We start from the raw sequence: 17,119 nt of genomic DNA, 5'->3' as shown, positions 1-17,119 counted from the left end.
ATGAAGACCACCCAGATAGTAGCTCTCGCCGTCCTCTTGGCAACCGTTTCAGCAAAGGCTATTCCCACTCACCCTAAGTCTCAACTCAAGTCTACACCCAAGAAGACGATTGAAACTACTAGCCTCCATTTCTACAATGGTACATGTACTGCGGAAACCATCCGCGTCCGTAAAGAATGGCGAAACATGAGCACGAGCGAAAAGAGTGCTTATCTTCAGGCTGAGCAATGTTTGTTCAACCTCCCTGCCGCAACCACCTTATCCGGTGTCACAAGTCGCTTTAGCGATCTCCAATCTCTTCATCGTGATAAGACCAATCAAACTATTGACGGGCTCTATGTTCAAGACATCATCCACAACGTTGTAAGTTTTTCTCCACAAAGAAGGTTGTACAAACAACGCTGATGATGCAAGGGACAATTCCTCCCCTGGCACAGATACTACATGCATGCGCACGAGACACTCCTCCGCACCGAGTGCGGTTACACGGGTCCTATGAGTTGGTGGGATGAAGCCCAGGATGCCGATGCGGGCGCCTTCTTCCAATCCGACATGTGGACCGCCGAATACTTCGGTTCCCCCACCTTGGATGAAAGTGCCTGTGTGATTGATGGTGCGTTTGCCAACACAACCGAACACATCGGTCCACTACTCGAAAACACCGATTACTGCTTCTACCGCGCATTCGATCTCACACAAGTTCAATACTGCACTTCTGAGAAGGTGGCGGAATGCACACAATACAACGATTACTACAGTTTCTTCAACTGCATGGTTATCTATCCCACCAGTCCTCACGTCGCGGGACATGCTGCTGTGGGTGGAATGGTGAGAAATGATCGTTCCAACCTCTCTAGATCATTACTAATAAATACATACAGATGGCCGATATCGATTGCTCCGCCGGCGATCCAGCCTTTTTCATACACCACAACTATATTGATCGTATGTGGTGGCAATGGCAGCAGGCAAATGCGACTTCCCGCATGTTTGACATTAGTGGAAATAGTTTGAACGAGACGTATCTCGCCGAGCAAGGCGATGTGGCTCCTGCTGCTGACTGGCCCCAAATGACTCTCGAGTATACTCTCACCACTGCCGATATCCTTCCGGATGTCCAAATCTATGATGTTGTTAATATCCAAGGGGGGTATCTCTGCTATGAGTATGATTATTAGAGAGCTTGAATTTAATGATTGAGTTGACAAGAATGATAAAGAAAAGAAGGGAGTAATGGGTAAGGTTACGGTCGTTTGATAAGGTATTAGAGCGGAAGGAGTTACATTTCAATGTATGATCTTATAATCTGAGAATAACTTTTTATATAGACAATAGAAAACAGATACTATCTTACACTTTCAACGGTTCTTTTAAACCCCTAGGAGTTTTTGGTGTTATTTATAAATTCCACGTCGTCGCGTAGAGTTTCTATAAATAACCAGTTAGCTTAGCTTAGCTTGTGAGATCCATACATATAATCTCTCTAACAAGATCTTTTATCATCACCCAGCACGAACTACAAACATCAACTACAAACATCAACTACAAACATCAACTACAAACATCAACTACAAACATCAACTACAAACATCAACTACAAACATTAACATCAACATCAATATCACCATCACCAAAGAAGAAGCATATATATAAGCGAGGGAGCGAGCAACTTCTACATACTACTGTATGCCATTCATGAATAGAAAAATCATCCTGAAATTCTATCTATCTATCTATCAAAATGCGCTTTCAAAAAATATGCATTATGCAATTATCCACGCTAAAGAATCATTTATTCATAATTTTCTTTTCCCAATCCGTCAATCATCCCGTTCATAAGTCCCCATCTCTATCCCCATCTAGTACCACACCTCCCCAAACCTACTTTCCCAAAATCAATTCTTCCAATCTCTCCCTCTCCCCACTCTCCTTGACCATCCCCCTAAACACTCCCCCATCCAACTCCATCAATTCCCTCGGCTTTCCAAACTCCACGACTTTGCCCTCACCCAACACCAGAATCTTATCGAAATCCGCAATCGTACTAAGTCGATGCGCGATAACAATCAATGTACTATCTGTGAACTCTTGTCTGATAGATCTTTGAATCAATGCATCGGTATCCATATCCACTGCCGAGGTTGCTTCATCCAATACCATGATTTTCGGATGTGAAACGATGGCGCGCGCGAGACAGAGGAGTTGTCGTTGACCTTGCGAGAGATTGAGTCCACCTTCGGTGATTGGTGATTGCAGGGATGTGAAGAGATTCTTGTTTTTCTGGAGCGAAGGAGTCGATGTTCCGGATGTTGAGGGAGTGTTTTGTCCAGTTGGTGGAATAAGCTGTACACGTTCTAGAGCATCTCGAAGTTCCGAATCTGTATGTTCATCAAAAGCATCGAGGTTAGATCTAACTGTTCCAGAGAAAAGTACTGGATCTTGTGGGATAATCGCCAATCTCGAACGAAGCGAATGCAAATTAATTTTAGAAATATCGAGACCGTCAATATGAATCGTTCCTTCACGGGCTTCGAGGAATCTGAAAAGTGCGAGTGTCAATGAAGATTTACCGGCTCCAGTACGTCCTACTACTCCGATTCTTTCACTGCGTTCGACTCGGAATGTAAGACCTTTGAGAACGGGTGGAAGATCATCTGCATATGAGACAACTAAATCATTAACTTCGAGACGACCTTCAGTTGGCCATGCTGCTGGTGGATCTGATCCTTCTAGAGATTCGGTTTTGAGGTTTGAGTATTCAACGATACGTTCTGCCGCCTATAATATTGAAAAGTCAGTAATTGCCAATGAGTAAAAATGACGCTCCGCTGGCCCTCCGGGGGCCATTGCCATGGAGGCCGAATAAGATCATATGAAACATCATCGAGCGCAGCGAGCAAAAGGGGGTTTGGGGGCTTGCCCCCTGAAAGCTTTCCTCCATCTCGTTCATTCCCACTCACATTGGGAATCATTGTCCTTTGTTGAACGCTACCCCATATTTACTCGGAAAGCTTTCCACAATGCCCGGAATAAAGAAAAATTATCAAAACTTACATTCATATTAAGTTCCAAATTAGTATAATGCCTGATTGTCCACATGACCGTTTGACCATAAGCCAGCGCAAAACTCAACGCAAACCCAGCCAGCGCAGCATCGATTTCCGGAAGCAAAATAATGACAATCGCCACAATTGTTGAAAACAATCCACCCACGAAAGCCATTCTCCATCCCATCCATCGATTGAAGACCCAGAGATGCCAGAATGTAGTTGAATGATCGTCGATTTTGGCCCACATGCTTTTAATGTAGATATCTGTTTTGTCAAATGCGCGAATTGTGCCTACACCTGTAAGAGCGGAACCGAATTGTTCAAAGATGGGGGATTTAGCAGTTGATTCGAGACGTTTGACTTCACGAGCACCAGGGAGATAGAGAAGTGCCACGTAGACGCATACTGCCAAGAGAACAGCAGACATGAGGAGGACCCATGGAGAGACGATTACACTATCATCGTTAGTTTAGATGCAAAAATAAGAAAGGAATTCGATACACATACCCTGTGCAAATGATTCCAATCAATCCAAAAAAGTTATTCGCCCCAAATGCAAAATCATTGGCCAATCTTCCATCAACCACATTGAAATCGGCAGTAAATCGATTCAAAATTCTACCAAGTGGTACTGTGTCCATCCATCTTAAAGGTGTTCTTAAAACCGTAAAGCAAAGTCTTTCAAAAAGAATCTTGGATGCACGAATAGATCCAGTGTAAACGTAGAAATATCGGAGAGTTCCTACAACAGCAGAAACTGCCGAAAGAGCAACGTATATACTCAGATAGAATGTGGTGTCATGCTTGATAGCTTCCGTTTGGAAAGATGAATTCTGTACATTGCCGTATGAAGGTAAGTGATTAGCCTGAGTTGTGAACATGGAGTTAATAATGCTAGATTCTTGATAGCTCGCTGTCCAAAGTTTCAACCACCAAGAGCGACCTGAATAAGCGTTAGTAATTGTCCCAAGTAGAATTTAATGAGCATCGAAATCTTACCAGTGATCAAGAATTGTTGACCAATGAAAGCAATCAAAACAAGAATCCAGAAAGACCATCCACCAGAAGCATTGAGATAATGTCCATAGACCTTTACTTTAACACTTCCACGCTCTCTTGTCTCTTCTTGGACGAATTTCTTTGGATCATGCTTTCGTGATACAACCTTCGCTAACGTATTTCCATCAGTGTTTTCATCGTTAGAAGACACAGATGGATTAATGACTGTAGATGATTCCGATATTGTAATGGGAGCTTGATCCTCAGCGATTTGTTCCGGTGTTTCTTCATGGCTGATGATACGTTCAAGGGTACCCGCTTCTTCCAAATCCGAAAGAAGACCTGCACTTTCAACCGTTCCATCACCAAGTTCGACCAGATATTTAGCTTTGGCCTTGCAGAGAGCGACATGATGAGTGACGAGAATACGAGTACGTCCGATACCAAGTTCACCAGTAAGACCCTTTTCGTAGATGAAACGACCAACATGAGCATCAACAGCACTGAAGATATCGTCGAGAACCAATATGCCTGCACGAGAATAGAGGGCCCGAGCAAATGTAACTCTCCATCTCTGTCCACCACTCAAGTTGATACCATTTGCGCCAATTTCAGTATTCTCACCATCTCCAAGCATTTCCAAATCTTTGCGCAGAGCACAGTATTCGACAACCTTCTGATAGCGATCTTCATCAAGTGGTAATCCGAAAAGAATGTTGTCCTTGATACTGGCATTTTCGATCCACGGGATTTGAGCAACGAAAGCAATTGACGATGGAATGATCCAATTATCTTTATTGGCAAGATGATCATGTCGATCTTTGGCTTTTGGTCCTCGAGGAACATTGACCTTACCAGCAAGTATATCGACTTCTCCGAGAATCGACGCTAACATCAAACTCTTTCCGGTACCAGTTTTACCGCTGATGACACTCAATTCTCCTTCAGGGAAGGAGACATCGACATTTCTTAAAACATATCGTTCGTTGGCGTCCATCTCATCTTCGCCCTCAGCACATGGCCATGCAATTGAAGCTTTCTCAAATGAAACATTGGGCGCATCATTGGTACCTTCGGCTATTTCAGCCCCATTCAAATATCTTTGGATACGATTAATAGAAATGTAGCAATCAATCAAGTCCGTGGTAAGTTCTGGAATGACGCTGAGGGTAACCTCCAGATTGACGAAGACACCTATGGCAGTGAATGCGACCGAAGGTAGAAGAACTCCATTGAGGTAAGCATATACTGCTAATGCTACTGCAGCAAGAGCGATAGGGCTTGTGATCCAACAAAAGAGCAACATTGTATCATTGAGATAAACACTCCATTGCTCATCCAACTCCTTCTTTCGGACTAGTCCAATTTTGTTGCCCCAATTCGATTCTAATGCGGAGAACTTGATTTGACGGATACCTTGAAGTGCTTCAGTTACAACTGCCATTTTAACATCTCTGACCTTCATTAGTCTGTCCTGAGCTGCTGAATAACGTTTACTAAAGTAAATGTTGATAGGAACAGTCAAAGACATAGCCAATATTCCCGCCAGCAAACTCTTCCATCCAATGATACTAATCAAGAAAGAAAAGGAGACAACAAGTTTGAAAACGGAACCAGGGAAGTAGTTGTTGAATGAGCAAAAGTCTGAAACTCTCTTGGCATCCACACCGATCAAATTGACTGTAGATTGTTTTCCCTTTGGATCACTATCCTCTTCTTCCTCTCCCTCTGATTTGTCTTGTGCGATCGACTCTTGAGCTTCTTCAGATGTTACAGTAGATTTCTTTTCCGATCTAGCTGCACCTTTCACATCCTTACGTCTCATAGCTTTTTGGAAGATTTGAGCTGATAACTGGGACCTAATTGGAATGGCAAGTTCAGCCCAAGAAATCCAGAACATCCAGGATTCAATCCAAGCTGCGGCGAGAGTGACCAAGAATAATGTAGCTACCCAAATCCAAGCTCCAAAAGGGACTTCGTCTCCAGGTTGACGACGTTCTAACATTTTCAAAATCTGAAAGGTCACGAATTGAGGTGCGAAATTTCCAAAGGCCTGGAAGACTGTAAGGATCCACTGAATGATGAAGGGCGATTTATGTGCCAAGAAAATTTCGATCCAAAGTGCCCGAGTATGCTTCCTCTCCTCCCACGCATCACTGAGATCCTGCGACCTAGTATGATGGTCCATTTTAGGTAGATCTTGTAATTCTAGACGCTTTTTACTAGAGGCCAGAGCCAATAGATCTCCCACCCAGGAGAAAGTATATCTATCAAGAGCAGAAACGGAGTACATGGCATCGACGGGTTGCTTATCTCTAGTCACATGCGGACGACGTGGAAATGAGATGGCGGAGATGGCGGCAAATAGTGCGAGTATTAATTGAGAGATACGGATCCAGAAAGTCGCACTTGAACGGAAGTTAACCTGGGCCGACTGATCCTCCACGATAAGACCATCTTGGTAGAGGCAAATGGAGAAGAGGCAGACAGCGGATATAGCTGTACGAGCACCATTGGTATAAGCTTTGGTAGGACTTCTGATCAGTATAGTGCTAACCGCTTGGATCAGAATGAATGACTATGGACAGGTTAGTAAAATGAAACATGTAAGTATTGCCCAAGGGCGTGAGAGATGCGACTTGCCCAAAATGCGACATTGAGCCAATCTTCAAGCTTCAATGCATCATAATGAAAGAGATCCAGAATGGCCAGAATTATCGAAGTTGCAAAACCGAGAAGTGTAGATATAATGAGTAAAGTTTTTGGAATTTTTGTTGAGAAGGCAGCGATTGTTTCCTCGGTGGCAACTCCATCTTTGTCTGTATATGTATTGGGGATTTGCTTCCCTTTTTCTTGAAAATGAGAAATGATAGAGACAACGGATGGGAAAGTCAGAGTGATGACCAAAAGAAGAGCGCAAGTTGCAGCAGCAAGGGAACCCGAATTATAATCGAGCATCTTGAATTGTCTAGTTCAAGGAGGGGAGAGATGTCAAGTTGAAGATCATTCTTTTGGGGAAGATATCTCTACTTGAATGCAATGGGCGAGGGGACGCAAGAGGACAAATGTGAGTATCCAACGCGAAAAAAGATTTCCCCAAAAGATTCAAACTTTTTCTCTTCTTTGAGTGTGGACGAAGATATATATTGAGCAAGGTCCAATTGCCAGTGGAACGCAGCAGCAGGCTCAGCAAAAACTCAAGAGGTGACTAGGGAGGTAGTAATGTTGACTCATTCGGCAAGATGAATTGGTAGTAGTGTAGGAATAAGTGAAGTACCAATTAAAGAGAGAGAGAGAAAAAGGGAAAAAGATATACGATATACGATGGATGGGAGGTATACTAGTGAATTGGAGGGGGAGTGAATGATTATTAATGAGCAAAGATGGAGTGGGCAAGGTTAAAGTGGAAGTAAAATGAGAGATGGATGGATGGATTGATTGGTGAAGAGCTGGATTGGTAGATTGGTAGCTAGACTCAAGATAGATAATAGATGGACGGAGATACCCAGAGAGAAAAGAGAGAAAAGAGAGAAAAGATGACTTTTGTATTCGGATATTAATAAATTCCCACGAAACTCCCAGGACAAACAAACCACAGAAAATGGCGGGGACAAGGTCGAGGTTTATTAACCATTTTTTTTCTTCTCTTTCGACGAGTATCGAGGGTTCACTGTTGGTAGGTGGGGTTGGGGTGGATTTGAAGGTACGTGAGTGGGTGGATAAGAAGAAGGAGTGGAATCCATTTGGAAGATAGTGATAGTTAATGATGATAATAATCATGCTCAAGTATATGGATCCTTGTACAAGACCGTTGAAAGGGAAGAGAAGAGATGATCGATCAATTAATGGGGCGATTTGAGTGGTCAATTACCTAGAGAATGAATTGATGAGATGTTAGATTATATATATGCGCGCGGTTGATATTGACGACGATGAGTGTTTTGGAATCGAGTGAAGGTGAAGTGAGAGGCAAGAACAAGAGAAGGGAAGAAGTGCTAATATGTATCCCCATGCCAATGTTAATAATAAGAGTATATGAGGAGTATAGACATTCAATGATGTCTATCTATCTACCTAGTACTTGCCTACCTACCTACTACATGACGAAAGCTAAATGAGAAAGATGTCATACATTGCCGAGTAGAGTACGAATACAGCGGGAGAGATTGTATATAAATTCTCCACATACTCCCCTTCTTTACCTGACTTCCATCCATATCGTGAAGATGGATATTTTATACTTCTCTCATACTCATCGACGAAGTATATCTTCTCTCTCTCATACTCATCTACGAAGTATATCTTCTCCCTCCCATGAGCCATATTCCCGCGGTAAGATCTCAACGTTACCAATCCCAAAAGTGGTGGCGAATCATGCTCATCTATCCCATCTATCCCATCTATCCCATCATTCATCCCTCTACTACGAGTTGTCGTATGGACTAAATGTCGGTCGGTCGGTAGGTCGGTCATATCAATTCAACTTCAAGGGTTATCAGTCGCCCCCACCATGCATCCGGATCGTTGGGTCAACGACTCACAACCTTCCATCTTGAGGGCTAAATTTCGTGCATGTACAGTATATATATTTTGGCCACATGGTGGTTTTCGGGATGCCTCGTGTGATGAATGTGTATGTGTGTATGTGTCTCACATCATACGCCATCGCTTGCCACGAAACAAAATAATGTTGATTGAGGCTGGCTGTTTCTGCACGGTACCGATAATGAGTGTCTGTGAGGAAACCCTGATATCTTATCTATCACCAAGGTTGACTCTGTTTAAAGAGTACATACGAGTAGAATCCGTCAAGCTAGCCATGAGCTACAGTAACAATACGAGGAACCACAATCCCAATTCGAAACGGCTGGTCGTCCTTCCTTTTCAAGCTGACCGAGAGCGGTGTGAATGATCAGGCCGTGTACAGATTTTCAAGACTTGCAATGCATGGTCCTGGGTTGGGGTTGGGTTGTCAGCAAGAAAAGGGCGCTGAGATGGAAAAGGTTGGTAAGCATTCAATTCTCCAATGATGGTCAAGGAGAATGATGTATTAGATAGATTTTACCTAATTCTTACCTTGCTATCGTTTTCCTCTTGGTTCATCGTCGGTTGTTCATCGACATAGATATATAAGAGATGTACGGAGAGCACTAGACCTTCTTACCATTTTGTAACCCACGGTTTCTGTTTCTGTTTCTGTTTCTGATCGTCTTTCTCTTTCTCTTCCTCTTCCTCTATCATCGCTTAATCTTCAAACCCCCCAATGCGCTGCCTGCACGAGACATGAGACCTCCACACCTCCTACACCGATGAACGTTAAAACCCGATGAAACAAAACGAATTCCCAGACCAGATCATATCAGACCGACAAATAAAATATTCCCCACGATACACGATAGATATACATGGTACCCATCACCCATCCACTCACGGGAATGTGAAAGAGAAGATTTGGAAGATGCATCGGGAAAAATGCTTAATTCATCACCGGATTCAGGGCGGGTGTCAAAACCGGAACCGATTGATCGTGCCGACTCGCTCGAGTTATCCATAGACCTCCACTCAAGTACATTAGTTTAACTGCAGTTGTTGTACGGCAAGTTGGAATCTGTAAGGTTCATTTGTTGAAGTTTCAGGATGATTCTCCATGACGTCCTAGGACCGATAAAGAAATTTGAATGGCGAAGTGTACTCTGTATGTGATCTGGATCAGGTACAGGTACAAAGAAAGGCACAATCTGTCTGTCCTAGGTGTGTACCTGTGCGGAGTAGAAGGATGGGAAGACCCACGTGGTGAGAATTCCATCACATGATGATATATGGTATTCATCTATCCATTCATCCACCCGTAGATCCATCCATCTAATTATCCATCAATACATACCCGTGATGTATTTCCTAATAAGGTTATCATCTATTGAACGTTAATCCAAAGAACGCCTTGGATAGACGGCTGGGAGGAAATGTCTGATGTAGATGTTGAATTATATTATATGCAGATTTATTATCAGATGTGACATTGACATTCTTCCAAGGTACAACACTGGCTAGGCTGGCTCAAGGACTCTCGTTTGGCGGCCGTTGATCCTGTAACCAATCAATATCCACGATATGATATGGAGAATGAAGGGGTTTGTTGGGCCGGCGTGAGGTAACTTACTAGGTAGGTAAGATGTCTTGGGGAACCTCCACGGTCTGGACAAGCTCTAAACAACGAATGCTTCATTTCATATCATATCGGTCGATGAAGCAGATGAAGAATTGAGGAGGGAGGGAGAAAGCAGTCAAAGTTCAAGGAGGATGATTTGATCTATATATGAATGAAGTACTTGGGTAGATATGAGGAGATACCTGAGTAGGTAATTCTTGATATAAATTCAATAAAAATTAAATCTTTAAATAAATACTTGTAAATTCATGTGTTTTTTTGGTGTCTAATGATTTATTATTTCCTTCCTCTCTTATCTAGTATCCCTTCCATCTTCTCTCATAAATACATACACACATAGAGAGTAGGTAACCTTCGGATCATTGAGTATTGAATTAACATCAAAAATCCCCATGAACGCGTAAAATTCATTGGACACGCAAAACGTGAAAGAAAATAATAAGGTGGCCCAGTCTCGCCAGTCTCGCCAGTCCAGCCCAGCCCAGTCAATACCACAACTTCGCTATCTTGGCTGTGAGCCTTGGAGTACTACCAGGTACTGTACAACCTTATGAGACATCTACCCTACCACGGCTACCATTATTACTATTATTCTCCTCCTCAAACATCCAATTGATCATTCTCTGTCTTGGTCTTTGTACTGACTGCACGGGATTTGATGTTTGTTTCATTCTCAATTACAAGACCATTTCTACAACAATATCTTCCGTCCTCCTTGAAGACGTAGGTAATCTTTGGGTACCTTTCTTATCTGCAACTCCAGAGGATGATTAAAGTTTCTATCGTGCTGAAATTCAAAACCACAACCCCAGTACCAGTACCAGCAATCCTAACTGACACCCTTTCCAAGATCTTTCACGCCCTTCATTCAGACCATTCTTCGATATCGATCTAACTTCACCTCTTTCCCATCCTCTGCAAACAAAAAGATTGCGAATTGAACGACGAAAGAGTCCTGTTCATCCCTCGGACAAACACTCATTCCAAGAACTCAATTATCGACCTCGAGAAACACCGGCACAATGAAAGCTACACCCTTAATCATCAACTGGCATGATCAGAATTCTCCCATATATAGTTGCGATTGGGAAAAGGCTGGGAAGGGAAGATTGGCGACTGCAGGAGGAGATGGAAATGTTAGGGTACGTTCAATCTATCCGGATGGGAAATGTGAAAGAAGTACTGATTGGAATACAGTTATGGAAGATAGAATCCGAAGGAGAAGATCGCAAGATTGACTATCTAGCTACTCTACAAAAGCATACACAAGCAGTCAATGTAGTAAGATGGGCTCCGAAAGGTACAAAGGCATAGTTTGTGCACATCAAGGTGGAATGTAATGTGGCTAATCAATCTTGTAGGGGAATTACTAGCATCTGCTGGAGACGACGGCAATGTACTACTCTGGGTCCCTAGCGAAGCTTCAAATATCACACCTGCATTCGGAGGAGATGGATTCGAAGAAAAGGAAACCTGGCGAACCAAACATATGTGTAGATCGTCGGGTGCTGAGATATACGATTTGGCTTGGTCCCCCGATTCCGTGTACTTCATAATTGGGAGTATGGATAATGTTGCGCGGATATACAATGCTCAAACTGGTATTTCATCCATACTTTTGTCATTCTATGGAAACTAATCAATCTCATCCAGGTCAGTTAATTAGACAAATCGCTGAACATCAACATTACGTTCAAGGTGTTGCCTGGGATCCATTGAATGAATATATCGCGACACAATCATCCGATCGATCCGTACACATCTATACCTTGAGAACGAAAGACGGTCAATTTAGTCTCGACAATAGGGAAGAGCCAAAAAGAATTGGACATAATTTGAAGATGGATTTACCTGGAAGACGAATTTCCTCCAATAGTCCAGCACCACCCGAGCTTGGATTTCGTTCACAATTTCCACCAGAAACCCCAAATACAATAGGTTCACCAGGACCATCTTGTCCAGGTACACCAACTTCGATGGCTTTACCAATGAATCCTCCTAGTGTTATTAGTCATAGTAGAAGATCTTCATTTGGTGCTTCTTCTCCAGCAATGTCCATGCGAAGATCGGCCTCTCCGGCTCCTTCAATGCCATTACCCGCTGTTATGCCTATGGAAGCATCACCAAAACCATATTCGATGATTGGACTTGGAGTCAAGAATGCTCATATCTACGCCAATGAAACCCTCAAGTCATTTTTCCGAAGACTCGCATTTACACCTGATGGTAGTCTTCTTTTTACACCAGCCGGTCAATATCAAACACAACACAAGGGATCAGAAGAGGGTGCAAAGATGTTGTATGAAGTGATTAATACAGTCTACATCTATACACGAGGTGGAATCAACAAGCCTCCTGTTGCACATTTACCGGGACACAAGAAACCTTCTGTGGCTGTCAAATGCTCTCCAGTTTACTACACAACCAGAAAAGCTCCCCCACCAATTACAAAATATATCACAATCGATACATCATCTGCTGATGACACAATGGCAGCATTACCAGAACCAGCGATGGTTCCTAAATCGCCATCGAATGCTTTAATGGAACCACCTCCACTTGTATCACAAAGCAGTGATTCCTCGAGACCTAGTTCTTCATCCAAACCAAAATCTTTGGAGGTTGAAACGAACGTAACATCCCAAGGCCCAACTATGGCATTTTCTTTGCCTTATCGTATGGTCTATGCTGTTGCCACGGAGGATTCAGTTCTCTTGTATGACACACAACAACAAACCCCGCTTTGCATAGTGAGCAATTTACATTGCGCAACTTTTACAGATTTATCATGGTACGTTTATTCGAATCAATAACTTTGGTCCATGCTGATTATTTTAGGTCCACTGATGGAACTACATTATTGATGACATCCTCGGATGGTTTCTGTTCAACCTTAACTTTTGCCCCGGGTGAACTCGGACAAATTTATGATGAAGAAATACCCACTGCAAAACGTTCATACATTAGTGGTTCAGCAGTTTCATCAACTCAAAATACTCCCATGGCAACACCAACAGCTGGGATCGCACCTCCATCACCATTTCCAATTTCAAATAATCATCATCGGACATCTTCAAATCCTATGGTGGCGCCATCACCTCCACCAGCTCCTTTCACAACTTTCAGACCTTCTTCACCTACTCGGTCAAATTCTACATCTTCAGTTGCAACACAATCATCTCATGTAACATCAGCTATGGGGACAATTATCAGTAACCCAACTCCATTATCAAGTAGTGTTCCAGGTATTGCTGCAGCAAATACCACGTCAGGAGTTCCTATGACAACACCACCACAAACTCCAAGAAGTACTACAGGTTCGGTAGTGGGTGTGAAACGTCCTGGAGATGTAAGTGAGAGTGAGAAGGAAGATACAGGAGCTGGACCTGAAAAGAAAAAGAGAAGAATTGCTCCTAATCAAGTTTTGTCGACAAATCCTGCAATTGGTAAACAGTGATGTGCATGTTATTCAGAGAAATGTTCTTTTTTCGATTGATTCGAGACTTGATTTGGTCTTGTGGGATTTGATGTTTTACGGTGTTTAAAGGCTCAGGTGTGTGTGGTTTGGTGTTTAATGACCTAGGAAGGAGTTACAATGGAAGGAAAGGAAAGGAAAGGAAATATATGATGCCCTGGCACCTTGCACATGGGATGAATTAGGATGGAGTTTTTAGTGGGCATGAATGAATATAATGATATTTTATTTCTATTCCGACCTTTATGTACTATTTTTGTCATTCTTTGGCTGGAATGTGTTTGAGGGTTCATTTGATTTGATTTTATGAGAAAGATGAGAGAGACGTGAATGATTTGTAATGTTAGTGGAATGTTCACGGTAGTGGAATGTTAGTGGAATGAAGAATTTTTTGGATGAATTAAGAGAGGAGAGGGAGAGAGAGAGGTGAGTTGGGTAAGATAGATGATGGATAGAAGGGATAGTTGGGATAGAAAGGTTTAGTTGGGATTATTTGTTATTTTGTTAGGAAGTTATAAAGTTGGGAAGTTGGGATGGTTGAGGTTATTGTTATGGAGTTGGGATTATTGCTATGAAGTGAGAAGTTGAGAAGTGGGAAGTTATAAAGTTGGAAAGTTAGGAAGTTGGGAAGTTAGAAAGTGGGAAGTTGAATATTTATGAAATAGATTGATGGGTAGGTAGTGTAATGAGTTGAGAAGTGATGAGTAGTATTAATATCTTCCTTGTTCTTTCTTTCTTCTTTCTACTTTTTATCTTCTACAGGAAGTAGCGAGATGCGGTGAGTGAGAAGTGAGTAAGTAGTGTATCTATTCGTTCAGTCTGTCCATCCGGAGAATACGCATCGTTTTTTAGGCGAGGAAAAGTAACTGGTAGGTAAATAGTTAGGGAGGAGGTAGAGAAGAAGGTAGAGAGAGAGGTACCGAATCCTCCTGCCTTTTTGGGAATGCATCGATGTAGACTAATTCCAGGGATTTTAGGAGCTGCTTTCTTTTCTTCTTCTTGATTTCCTCTTTTCACTTCTTCTTCTTCTTCCTTTATCATTCAATCTGAAAAACGATATTGCATTCTATCACGATTCAAATTTCACGATAGGGAAAGGAGTCGATTTTGTAAATTTTGTTTTCTTTGGCTTGTCATTTTTCACTTCTCACTTGAGTGCTGAGATTGAGGGATTGATTACTTTACTTGCTGGTTTATTTGCTGGTTTGTTGCTTGCTGGAGACTTTACTTTGGAATTTGTTGGGTTGGTGTTTGTTTACTTCTCGTTATATCTACTTCTTGCCTACCTACCTGCCTGCCTGTCTATGTTTCCTGGCTTCTCGAGTCTCAGATAAAGGAACAAACGAACAACCAAGCACACAGTTACCATCCTGCCATACTAACACCAACAACCATGCACCCCCTCTCCACCATCATCTCTCTCCTCCTCCTCTCTCCCCATCCCCATCCCCTCACACTCGCATCTCCTACACCCCTCCCCCCAGCTCTCCCTCTCTCATCTCCCTCCTCAACGCCCTCGTAAACATCACCATCACCGCCTCAACACTCAATTCCGCTCCTCCTGCTCTCCTCACAACAACTACACATTCTGCAGAATGCGCAGATGTGAACCAGGGAGCTCTAGTATGCTGTCCGAGTATTCTGGATGGTGATCAGCCGCTTGTGGTCGCGGCAGCTAGGGCGTTTGGGTTTGTGTTGAATGGGAATAGTGTTAATGGGATTGGGTGTGAGTTTATTGATTTTGGGGGGATTGTGTGTGAGTGCGTGTGCTAATTTTGGGGATCGATAGGTAGGAATTTAGATGATAGTGTGGATTGTCCGATGTGGGAACATAGACTGTGTTGTCAAGTTACTGATCTGGTATGTTTTTTTTGTCTGAGTCTTCCCCCACTGTTAACTCTGCTGCTGGATTGATGATTTGTTTTGTGGGTTTTTTGAAATCAGAGGGTTGGTTGGGATATCAGATGAGATGAGAATACTGATGATTGTATCTTATAGATGGTATTACCACTTGTTAGTTTGGCAATGTGGTGTCATGGTGCTGGGAAACTCTGATTTGGTAACACATCTTGGTGTGGGAATTGGGATCGATGAATGATACAATTGATGTGGATGAAGCGCAGTCAATGGATGAATTGTGATGGATTATGATGAGATGAGATGAGACGGAAAGGGAGAGGAGAATTTTGATGAACAATTGCTTGAGCAAATGATTTGCAGGTGGGCATAATGCTAAGGATTTTGCTACTTTTGCTTCGAATACACAGACATGAACATCTTATGGGGCGTATAATTTGGAAGACCATCGAAATCATTGCTGAAGATTTGCTACGATCTTTTTATGATGGGTTATCAAATAACGGAGACTTTCATTGTGTTAGTTCAACTAAGAACTCAGTTCTCTTGATGGTTTAACCTTAGCTCATTGGCTTCACCTCAACTCTTACGTCTATTGCCTCCACCAGTGGGTGTACGGATTAACGGGACAAAATTGGCTTAACAATATCTTTCGAAGCTTCGACTCGATATTTGTTGAAGAATTGTTAGATTGATTCAACACAGGCTGAACAATAAATAGATCAATCAGGGAATCAAAGATTGAATTTGTTAAAAATTCTGAAAGTTGAGAAGTACCCCCGTCAATCCATACACCTACAGATTACACATGCTATCCTCACCACAAAGAGATATATCAAAAATCAAACGGAGAAAGCAGAGAAGGAGACTGAAAGGGAGCTAAAAAAGAATGGAGGGTGTCCAGGCAGAAGAAATCAGAAAGCAAGCCATACAAAGGAAATTATATTGCTGAACCACAGCGATTATGTGGCAGATAGATGCATGACATACAAGCAGTCTGCGCAATAGGATAGAAAGTATTCAGCAAAGTACTGATCGGAGATTAAGGCGGAAGCAAGATCATTGTTGCAAAAACCACCATCAACACCAATGCTGAACCATCTCGCAAGGGTCGCCTTAGATCTAAGGTACCGGTGGCCGATATATACCCTGTGGGATATATCAGCATATTCCGAGAGAAACAAGCTTTGTCATATGGGATATAGCGATAATGATGATTGGGCAAGGAAATTGGATGAAACTCGCCCAACGAACGCAGATTGACTACGAGAATGCAATGTTTTATTTGCTATCAGAAGATTATAAAGACTGGGGACCACCACTAAAATCTACAATCAAACTTCTCCGAATTGAAGATCGAAAGAACACTCTCTACACAGTACTCACTGGAGGTTTGAAATAAGAGACTAGAAATTGAAATTGGAAGACTTGTCCAGCAAACGCAGATTGACTATGAAAATGTAGATACATTATTATCAGATGAGTATAAAGACTGGGCAGGCGTTGCCTTTGAAATCTGCAATTAACAGTTCCATGAAAAACACTTCTTTCAAGTGAAATTGGAAGAAA

General features: G+C 42.4%; 3 protein-coding genes across 3 annotated transcripts; 2 read left to right on the top strand and 1 right to left on the bottom strand.

The window, feature by feature from the left end:
* On the top strand, positions 1-1,178 carry EAF02_004485 (uncharacterized protein; the record flags this gene model as incomplete). Its single annotated transcript, XM_038900533.1, has 3 exons — positions 1-363; positions 415-828; positions 882-1,178. 3 exons carry the CDS (start codon positions 1-3, stop codon positions 1,176-1,178), a joined length of 1,074 nt encoding a protein of 357 aa, XP_038760240.1.
* Positions 1,179-1,881: 703 nt separating this feature from the next.
* Positions 1,882-7,275, bottom strand: EAF02_004484 (uncharacterized protein; the record flags this gene model as incomplete). Its single annotated transcript, XM_038900532.1, has 5 exons — positions 6,693-7,275; positions 4,050-6,627; positions 3,558-3,993; positions 3,055-3,505; positions 1,882-2,778 (listed from the first exon to the last, which is right to left on the bottom strand). Exons 1-5 carry the CDS (start codon positions 7,005-7,007, stop codon positions 1,882-1,884), a joined length of 4,677 nt encoding a protein of 1,558 aa, XP_038760239.1. The 5' UTR covers positions 7,008-7,275.
* A 3,965-nt stretch (positions 7,276-11,240) lies between these two features.
* Positions 11,241-13,675, top strand: EAF02_004483 (uncharacterized protein; the record flags this gene model as incomplete). The annotated part of the gene is made up of 5 exons (XM_038900531.1): positions 11,241-11,360; positions 11,416-11,518; positions 11,580-11,819; positions 11,872-13,009; positions 13,057-13,675. 5 exons carry the CDS (start codon positions 11,241-11,243, stop codon positions 13,673-13,675), a joined length of 2,220 nt encoding a protein of 739 aa, XP_038760238.1.
* Between the last annotated feature and the right edge of the window lie 3,444 nt (positions 13,676-17,119).

The sequence above is a fragment of the Botrytis sinoallii genome, assembly GCF_014898435.1.
Source record: "Botrytis sinoallii strain Bc 23 chromosome Unknown BSIN_006, whole genome shotgun sequence".
Lineage (NCBI taxonomy): Eukaryota > Fungi > Ascomycota > Leotiomycetes > Helotiales > Sclerotiniaceae > Botrytis > Botrytis sinoallii.
The sequence above is the reverse complement of the archived record's forward strand: the minus strand, read 5'-3'. Positions and strand labels throughout refer to the sequence as shown.